General features: G+C 55.0%; 1 protein-coding gene across 2 annotated transcripts in view; it reads right to left on the reverse strand.

The window, feature by feature from the left end:
• Positions 1 to 4,415: 4,415 nt before the first annotated feature.
• Positions 4,416 to 10,312, reverse strand: part of MBD3 (methyl-CpG binding domain protein 3) — a 7,668-nt gene continuing 1,771 nt past the window's right edge. Inside the window, exons 2-6 of one of the 2 annotated variants that reach the window (XM_008590614.1) lie at positions 10,114 to 10,251; positions 9,179 to 9,269; positions 8,614 to 8,770; positions 6,526 to 6,725; positions 4,416 to 6,230 (exon numbers count right to left, since the gene is read on the reverse strand). In XM_008590614.1, the coding sequence (XP_008588836.1) occupies positions 6,527 to 6,725; positions 8,614 to 8,770; positions 9,179 to 9,269; positions 10,114 to 10,251 (585 nt within the window). In that variant the 3' untranslated portion in view covers positions 4,416 to 6,230; position 6,526. Of the gene's footprint in view, positions 6,231 to 6,525; positions 6,726 to 8,613; positions 8,792 to 9,178; positions 9,270 to 10,113; positions 10,252 to 10,312 lie in introns of both variants that reach the window. The other variant, XM_008590613.1, reaches the window with a different exon arrangement.

Here is a 10,312-nt window from a genome sequence, read left to right on the forward strand (position 1 = left end):
AGGGTTGCGATCCCGTTACCGGTCACACAAAAAGACAAAAAAAAAAAAAAAAAAGAGTTTGGATCCCCATACCAGCCAGGCCAAAAAATGATAATAACTATATGGAGGGGAGGCAGTTTGTGGGGGACAGCTTGGCCCTGGTCATTGATGATGGAGCCGGGTGTTGACACTCGAGGCTTCATTATGTCTATTTGGGGTATATTCGAAACCTTCCATAATAAAATACTTATTTATTTATTTAAGTTTCATAAAGTGTCCTTGGGGAGACTCGTTCAGAAATGTCTGTGGATGAAAAAACACAAGGAGCCTCAGGGTGGAGGGTGGGTGGGCGTGGAGGGGAAAGAAGACAGTGGCCAGGAGTGGGCGCTTGGGGGTTGCTTTACTTTCTTTACCTTTGTATATATTTAAAATCTAAATGAGGCAGTTATCAATATGAAGAAAGGCAGAAAAAGTGTCTGGGACCCTCAGCTCAGTCCAACTGGGACTTAGGGACAAACCTCCTGGGGGGGTCTGGCAGGAATGGAAGTCTCAGTGCCCACTCCTGTGAGCGGGAGGTTATGGGAACTTCAGGAAACTAGCAAACCGGCAAAGAGCAGCATATCCAGCAATTCCACTTCTAGGAATATGCCCCCAAAAGTTGAAAACGGAGAGGCATTCCAGGCTGGCAAACACGTGGGGGTGCTAGAAGAGTGGTGTGCATGGAGAGCTCCGTGCAATCCCCCCATGCCCCCAACACCTTGCCCTTCTGTGTGGCTGTTCCTTAGTTGCACCCAGCAATCAACTGGTAATAAGCTGCCAGCATGGAAGCCCTCAGATCTAGAAGAACAAAAGGACTCCGAGGCCTCAGGCTCCTGGGGAAGAGGGTTCCACCCCCGCTCTCTATCAGCTTCTTGGGAAGGCCTGCTTTAATTTCCAAGGGTAGATTCCAAGCTGATGGCCATTTGTTGGGGATACTGTGGAAGGGATTCCTCCATTGGACCAAAGACCTGACTACTTAAACAATTAAGCTCTGTAACACTATGCAAATTGACATAAGCACCCGTTTCACAAAGTGAAGCCATGAGCACCCCACATTATTATGCGGACAGCAAGTTGCTAGATCAACGGTTCTGAACTTGTGGTTATGGACACTTGGAGTTTACAATAACATTTCAAAATAACCAGGATTCCCACTGTGAACCAAGCAGACTGTTAACTGATAATGTTTCTTGAGCATGTTAAAAAAAAGAATTGAAACCAGGGACTCAAACAAGTAATTATACACAGATGTTCACAGCAGTGTGATTCCCAACAGCCAAAAGGTGGAAACAGCCTAAGTGTCCGTCGACGGATGAACGGACAAACCCAATGCGGTCCATCCATACACTGGAACATGACTCAGCCATGAAAAGGAACGAGGCTCTGACACGTGCTACCACGTGGATGGATCTTGAACACGTCATGCTCAGACGCCAGACACAAAAGGCCACATAGTGTGTGATTCCATTTACATGAAACGTCCAGAGCAGGCCGATCCAGAGAAACAGAAAGTGTATTCGTGGCCACTGGAGGCTGGAGAGGTAGAGAAAGAAGGGGGAAAAAGTAAAAGCAGTATAAGTAGTTTTAGAGACATGGAGGAAAATGGCAGAGAAAGCCACAAAAACTGTTGAAAGGGGGTCATCTGTGGGGAATGGGCTCGGTGGGGGCGTGGCTACTTTCCATCATGAGGACTTTAATAATATTGAACTATATGCATGTGTTATTTAGTTTTAAAAACTGTGTTAGGGAAATACTGTCACAAGGAGGAAAGTTAAGACAGGACCGTGAAAACAGGAGCATTTTACTGCATGTAAAGTACATCTCAAAAAAAACACAAAACCCTTCACAACAGTGAATTTGAACTCACCCCCAAACGAACAGACACCAAAACATATTAGTTTGGTAACTAGAGAAGACTGAAAATTAAACCCAAGCAGGGAAGGCAGTATTGTGGTTTATAGTCTACCAAAATTAAAAAGTTTCCGTCCTCTCTGATGGGCCTGGCGGTGTCCAGGGAGGCAGGTGCGGTCCCGCCTCTCATCAGGGGAGTTTCGCCTCCTTGATCTTCATGTAAATGGAAGCACTCTATGGTCTCTTGTGCCAAGCTTCTTGTGCTCAATCCAAATTGATTTTTGCCTTTTTTAAAAAGTTCACGGCCAGGTGTCTGTGTGTCCATACTGCGCCCTGAGCTCTGAGGTGGGCCTCCGTGGGTGTCTGCTGTTCTGGCCCCTGGCCACTTGGGGACGCCCCATTCTCCCTCTGAGCTGGTCTCCAGCACCTCTAGGGCTGTGATCTGTGGACAGGTTTCAGGTTCCCTGCACCCCTGGAATCCTTTTTTCTTAATTTTTATGTATATAATTGACCCACATCAGAATTCACCCTTTTAAAGTAGACAGTTCAGTGGTTTTTAATAATTTTGAGTTGTGCAACCATCACTATCAATTTTAGAACATGCAATCACCCCCAAAAGCAATCCTCTCCCCCAGCCCCCACGAATCCACTTTCTGTCTCTGGATCGGCCTGTTCTGGACATTTCATGTAAATGGATTCACACAGTGTGTGGCCTTTTGTGTCTGGCATCTGTCACTGAGCGTGACGTGTTCAAGGTCCATCCACGTGGTAGCCTGTGTCTGAGCCTTGTTCCTTTTCATGGCTGAGTGACGTTCCACTGTGTGGATGGACATTTGGGTTGTTTCTGCTGTTTGAGCCCCTTGAATCTTGACCAATTATTTTATAGGATCTTACAGGGGATGTTCAACCCCCCCCCCCCCCTGAAGGCTCAGAGTCCCTTGGACATTTCATGTAAATGGATTCACACAGTGTGTGGCCTTTTGTGTCTGGCATCTGTCACTGAGCGTGACGTGTTCAAGGTCCATCCACGTGGTAGCCTGTGTCTGAGCCTTGTTCCTTTTCATGGCTGAGTGACGTTCCACTGTGTGGATGGACATTTGGGTTGTTTCTGCTGTTTGAGCCCCTTGAATCTTGACCAATTATTTTATAGGATCTTACAGGGGATGTTCAACCCCCCCCCCCCAGCTGAAGGCTCAGAGTCCCTGTTCTAGAATAGCACTATCCAGTAGAACTTCCAGGTGACATTTATAACAGCTGCAGGAGGCTTATATGGGTAAAGAGGCATTTGCAGGGGGTTGGAGGGCAGTGAGGGTGTGGGGTATTCAGAAAGCTGCTCCTGCCCACCTGGGGCTGGGGCCACAGGGATAGCAGAGGCCAGAGCATTGGGCTTGGTTATGGGGTACTACAGGGGGTACTGGGTGCCTCATGGTCTGTCTCAGATGCCCCTTGAGCTGATAGTGTTGAGAGTCCTGGGAGCAGCAGGCTGGGAGGTGAGACCCTCCCATCCTTATCCCCCACCTGGCTAGGTCTGGTTCCAGGGCATCACAGCCAGGCAGACAGTGGTCAGGGCACGGGGTTTGGCCTAAGGGTCCAGGAGACCTTTCCAGGGCAGGGAATTTAACAGCAGCCCAACCCCTGAGGCTCCACCCATGCCTAGGACCCACTTCTTTCCATAGCAGGTCACTTCTGTCACCAGTCCACTTAGCCTGGGCCTGTTGGGGTCCTTGGGGTCTTGGGGAGAGAGGAAAGAATTCAGAAGGGATCCTCAACCTTGGACAGGTGGCAGCAGTTCAGTGTGAGAATGGGCTTTGGTACAGGGGGCCTATGACGGGAGGGGTCTCTTCAGTCTCCCGCCACACTCAGCACACAGGCCTGTACCTCGGCCCACGCCGCAGAAACCTCCTGAGCTCCTGAAGTGCGAGTGAGTGATCAGGGCCTCTTAGCAGGAGGCTAGCTGGAGAGACATCCAGAGGGAGCCAGAGACCCCCATACGGGATGGGTGAGGAGAGAGAAGGAAGGCCCTGACACAGCTGGAGGATGGGGACAGAAGGCCCCCGGGGGCCAGGCAGCACCTCCAGAGGTGGCCAAGCAGGTGAGGGGCGGGTGGTCATTCAAACTGAAGGTGGAGGTAAAGCAACTTCACCCCCGTTTCACTTAACCTGGGGCAGGATGGGGGTGGGTCTGATCTCACACCCATCTGTCCTCACTACAGGCAGCAGAGGGGCTGTGACCTGTGACCCCAGGCCAAGGAATGACAATGCCTGGGGGCTCCAGGGGCCGCAGCCCCCCACAGGTGACCCGATGCACCTCCTTTTCTAAAACCTACACACCCAGCTTCTTACACCAACATCACTGGGTCCTGAATGTCCCCAAGGCCAGAGGACCCCACTCCATCACCAACTATTCCCTCTTATCATCACAGATGCAGGCACTGAAGTCTAAGAACCTAACCCCGGGGTCACTTGGTGCTGCTGGCCTGACAGGCTGCAGCCCTAGAGGCTTCAAAACCCACAGTCTTCAGAATTAACACTCGGCTCCAAACCACATTCTCCTGAGGCGGCTTTATTCAGTCATGGGTATAGGACACACCACTGTCCCATGTCCCTCACCCCCTAACACCAGGCTGGGCAGAGCGGAGGCCGCGGCCCAACTACAGGCAGCACCCCAGGGACCCCAGGCCAAACAGAGAGGTCACTGTGAGGGGGCGCTGGGCCATTCCCACATACAACCGACCCCAGGAAACACTTTGCCCACTTGGAGGTCCCTCAGCAGCCTTGGCCTCCAAGAAAGGCCAACCTCCTGCGTGGCCCCAGCACCCCAGCCTGGCCAGCCACCACGTGGGGCCACCCTGCCCCGCCACGCACCACCAGCCTCCGTCCTCCAGGGAGTTGTGCTTTGACTTGACTTGGAAAAAAAGGAAAGCCATCGCTCGACATCCCAGGTGAGGGTCCTTGGGGGAGGAAGGGACGCTGCAGATACTGGTGACCTCATTAGAGGCCACCCTTCTGTCACCTCCCACCCCCGCAGCCCTCACCAGGCAGGCAGAGCAAAAGGTAGCCACGCAGGTGGATCAGGAACGCGCCAGCGGCTCTGCCCAGGGAGCCACATGCAGAGGTCGGATCCTGGTCAGGGGCAGGGACGGGGGCGAGAAGGGTCAACAGGACCGACCCCTTCTGTGGGCATAAGGCCGAGGCAAGAGGCAGGCAGAGCCAAGGGCTTGACGGGCCCCTCCCCCACCCAGGGGCAGACCTGGGAGCCAGGGACGAGGATGTCGGCCCAGAGGCCACTCAGGACAGACGGTGTGCAGGCACAGAAGTGCCCAGGCACAGGTAGGGGGAGAAGAGTTAGGTTACACGATGTTTCTGATGACCTTGGTGCCAGAAGCCGCTCCAGAGCCCACTATGGGGACAATTAGACCTCCGCCTATAAAACACACCTTGAGATAGCACGTCCAGGAGCCACAGCCCTGTCCCCATGGCTCACGGCACCAATTATGAAGAGAGCACCAACGCCCCCGTGAAAGCAGGCTCTCCACCCTGCTAGACAGAGGGGGACACTAAGGATCATGGGCTCCTGGCCGCACACTGGGCCCCAGTTCTCTGTGCCGAGGCTTCCAAGCAGGGCAGGGACTCCTGTCCAAGGCTTGTGCCTCCGGGGCTGGCGAGAGTGACAGTCTGGTTTCCAGAGGAGACAGCAGGGCTCACCTGCACGTGCAGCACACACAGCAGCGCGAAAGCCTGTTTGTGTCACGGGTTTATTGAAGGACAGGGACATCCTGAGTGTGCCGTTCGGAAGCATTCACTCGGGGCCGTCCTGCGCCGCTTCGGGAGGGCTGACGTTCTGGCCCCAGAATAACGTCCCTCACACCACACAGGTGAGGGGCAAGATTGTGTTTCAAAAATACATCTCCAGCCTCGTGGAAATACGGTAATTGAAAAGACCTCACAGGTGGCCCCCGGCTCCATGGCGCTCTCCTGTCTCCAGGAGGTCAGAGAGTGGCCACAGGGAGGCGACTGGCTGTAAGGTTGGGGGGCACCGGCTGGGCCCAAATCCATGTGTGGAGCCACAGCCCAGGAGGGGCCTCCTGCCAAGCAGGGCCCAAGAGCAACTGGCACTCCTGGAACCCCGGCCCTTCAGCGAGGAGCGGAGGGTCCATCGGGTGGGGGCCATCCTCCAGCCGTGCCCCTTGAGGCCCAGGGGAGGAGGGGACACGCCTGGGAAGGAGCGAGGAGGAGCTGCCTGCCTTCCCGCTGGGCCTGGCCACCAAGCCTGGTCCCAAGCATGGCCGAGGGCCGAGTCTATAGGCGGCTCGTACACAGGTGAGCTGGTGGCCCCGTCGTACTGGGCTCTCGGCAAGACCACTGGAAAAGGACAAGGAGAGGAGGTCAGAGACCCAGTGGGAGGTGTGACCAAGCTCTCCGCCTGCTCCAAGTGGGTGCCTGGGCTCTTACTGGAGACAAGAAACTCTCATAGAGAAGCTCAGGGGCTTCTGGAAGGTGACCCCTCGTCCCAGCTGCCACCGGCACACCCAGGCAAAGGGGATGCCGCTTCCAATTACTCCAGGCCTGTCTCCCCACTACAGGCCCTGCCTGACCGCATGCTGTGGCCCCTCTCCCAGCCAGGTCCGCCTGGCCCTCCCCACCAGGTAGCACCTGCCTTAGACGTGCTCCATTTCCTGGTCCTGGTCAGGCTCCTCCTCCTCGTCCTCTTCGTCCTCATCGTCGTCCTCCTCGGCACAGGCCTTGTCCAGCGGCGCCTCACCGTCGCGGGCCAGCTCCTCCACGTGGGCCAGCATGTCTGCCATCAGCGCCTCCTCCAACCGCTTTCGCACCTGCTGCACCAGCTCCTCCTGCTTCCTGGGGACACACACACGTACTGGCCAGGGACATTCAGTGTCAGGGCAAATGGAGGGCAAGAAGCCAGGAGAGCGTGGGCCACAGGGGACAAGGGGAAGAGGCGGTTCGGTCACCCTGGGGGCCCCACGCCTGGCCACTTTGGTCTCTTCCCCCACTCTATAGCAGCGAAGTGAGTTTCCTCTTTCTGCCGCTTAGGGGGGTTGGGAAAGAAAAAGACACCTCCGTTTTGAACCCATCACATCCGGCCAGAAGTGCCTCCTAACTCCCAATAAGCTTATGTAGCTGGAGAACTCTAGGCGATGACCCTCACTGTGGCTAAGAAGCTGGCGCCAGCTCACGTGTCACAAAGCCAACCCAACCTCCCCCTCTGGTGCAGGCTGGCCCAGCCCCTCCCTGTGGGGCCCCTTCTCTCCTCCCGTTCTCTACAGCTCTGCCCTCTCCACCACCCAGCCGGGCTGACTCACTCCACGCCAGCACCAGCCTCTCGCTCTCTCTCCAGCTAGGACCAAACCTATTGCTTGGCCTGTAACTGAGTTTTTTTCGGTAGCTGGCTGGTATGGGGGATCCAAACCCTTGACCTTGATGTGAACTAAGTTATTAACTTCCATGACTTTTATTTGTAGAGGTTTTGCTGAGCTTTTAAGTATCTTTCTAGTCTTTTTTAACAATCTTATTCTTTCCTTAGTCTTTCAATTCCTTCTATTCTGTGAGTCTTCATTTTGGACGAGTTCCCAGACTGTACGGAAAGTGTAAATTAACCTTAAACTCAAATGAAGGGGCCTATGCCATGGTCTGGGGAGGCTCCCCTGACCTCCCTGTCCTCACCAGTCACAGCAGACAGGAACATTCTGGTCATATTCACTGTCCATTCAGGACAAGACCTTCTGGGACCCCCTACTGTGTGTGCGTGGGGGGTGAAGGGTGGTTTTAGTTCCATCTCCTTACCTTGCACGAGGGTACAAGGTCTCCTCTCTCATACCCATGTGGCTTTTAAATCTCCAGTCACTGAGACAGGGAAGCCACAAAGCCTGAGCCCCCTCCCCCCAGTCCAGATGCAACTGCACCAGGTTTTGGTTCCTCCTTTGCTCTGGACCCCTGGAGAGCTCCCTTCCCTTCTTTTGACCTGAACTGTGCATTTAGATTTCAAACGTATGTTTTCTCCTCCCCGGCACTCATAAATGCTTCCTGCACATGCCACAGTCTCCAAGATGAGTTCAAAATCACCTCTCTACCAGGAGACTTTTACAGGAAGTCCCAGCAGATGGCCACCTCCTGGCCACAGCATCCACCCTGCACCCTGGTTCTGCCCTGAAACCGCTCCCAAGGGCCTGTCACCCACGGCTCCAGCCCAAACCCTGAGGCCCAGTATCCAGGACTCCTGGTGACCCGGCACCTTGACTGCTTAGCATCTGCCCTGGCTATTTCCCGTTGTGTGGCACCTATGGTCCCTGTGGCTCTGAGGGCTCCACAGGCTGTCACTCCTCACTGCACCCTGGCTGGCACCTGAGGGCAGGGGGCTGGTCTGATCTCTCCCCACAACCCCAGGGCCCTGCACAGAGCCCAACACACAATACATGCCAATCAACACTGGCTGAAAAGTGTTCCTTCCTTCTCTTTCCAAGGATACTCCTCAAGAGCAAAGACATCCTATAATCCCTTGAATAGGCACCTGCCTGGTTTGTCCTAAACCAAGGACTTGAGTGAAATGGTTAATGCTCACTCTTTAACAATCTCTAGCTCACCACAGCTATTCGTTTCAAAACCCCAGCAGTGTCAGCAGAAACACGTTAGTCGAGAGGAGATGAAAGAGTACGCAGGTGCTCACAGACACTGGCCCACAACCCCGAGAGATCGGGCGAATGGAGGGATGAGGAGGGTGCGTGACTACCTGATGTCCTCATCGGTCACCATGAAGGCTTTGCACAGGGGCTGCGCCGTGTTCAGCCACACGCCTGGGTTCTTCTCCACGGCGGCTGAGAGCTGCCCTGTGATGGGCATGGTGCTGGTGTGCAGGGCACTGGCGATAGCTGACAGCAGCGTTTCATCTGTGCAGCCCGGCCCCACCCCTACCAGGGCAGGAGGAGAGATGGCCGGGCAGGGCAGTCACCACTGGGCAATGGCAATGCTGAATCACGCCCCTCTCCAGGCTCAGGGACCCCAGGAAATGCCCCCACCAGATGTTCTGCCTTCTTCCCTCCCCGTGGGGTGTGTGAGGTGGGCACGTATGATCCCTAATGGTAAAGTTGTAAATCCTGCTGGTCAAAACACCTCCCTGTGCCTACTCTGCACCGGCAGGTGGTCCAGCCAGGGTATCTCCAAGGTCAAGTCAGAAGGGTTTGGCCAGGGAAGCACCTCCCGCCCCCCCAGGTCCAGGCACAATTGCCCTCAGGGCCCACAGCATGAATATTTATCTCTTCCACCTCAACCCCTCCCCTCCAGGGCGCCTGGGTCACCTTGCAGGCCCTTGGGGAGGTCCATGGTCTTGACGAGCTCCTCAGCAATGTCGAAGGCATTCAAGCCACTTAGCTTCTTCTCCCAGAAGAGCTGGGAGGAAACACACAGACATCGACGAGGACAGCCAGGGACTCAAATCCCCTCACCTTCTACTGCATGCCTGCACTCAGGGTCCTTGCAGGGTTGGGGTGACCGTGTGACCTCCTCCCCCTACATGCGCCCCCCCAATCTCCCCTCTCCCTTACCCCAGGTGGACCTCCTGCTCAGCGCCCACCACACACCCAGGTAGTCAGTGAAAAGCATGTAAAACACCACTGGTTCTCAGTTTTTTAAAAAACAGGTTATAAAACCATATATGTACAGTTGGCCCTTAGTATCCAAGGGTTTTGCATCCACGGATTCCACCAACCACAGATCAAAAGTATTTGAAGAAAAAACACCAATAAAAAATAAGGCAAGTAAGAAAGCAATATAGTAAGTCAACAATATGCATATCATTAACATCACGTTATACCTTATAAGTAATCTAAAAATAACTTAAAGCTTACAGGAGGATGTGCGTAGGTTACATCCAAGTACTACCTGTTCTATATCAAGGACTTGGGCATCTGCGGATTTTGGTATCAGCAGGGGGTCGTGGAACCCATCCCCCGCGGTACTGAGGGAGGACTGTACGGCCTCATTTAAAACATCTCCCCGTAAAGCTGAACGGATTCAAGAAAACAGCGGGTCCGAAGACGCCCACGGGCCCGTCCCCGCAGGGGGCTCCAGGCGGTGGGCAGGGTGACACCCTGCTCCAGCCTCCCACAGAGCTGGTGTCTGTGGTGAAGGGCTCCATGAGGGAGTGAAGCGGGACGCAGGCTCTGAAGGGTGGACCCCGCTGTGGAAAGGGCCCTCCAGCGCCTCCTCAGGCAGCCAACGCGCCTGGGCTCACCTGCCGGGGCTGGTCCACCGCCTTCTGAGGGTCGCTCTTGACCTTGTTGCTGGGGTGGTTGGTGATCTTGGTCACGGGCTGCTTGAAGATGGACGCCGTCTGCCTGACGGGGAGCGCCGTGTTCAGGTCGGGCTTGCCCTGCAGAGACCAAGCGCTGACGCCCGGCCCGGCCGCGCCCGGCCCGGGGAGACGCGCGGGC

Source organism: Galeopterus variegatus, unplaced genomic scaffold, assembly GCF_000696425.1.
Source record: "Galeopterus variegatus unplaced genomic scaffold, G_variegatus-3.0.2 Scaffold6230, whole genome shotgun sequence".
Classification (NCBI taxonomy): domain Eukaryota; kingdom Metazoa; phylum Chordata; class Mammalia; order Dermoptera; family Cynocephalidae; genus Galeopterus; species Galeopterus variegatus.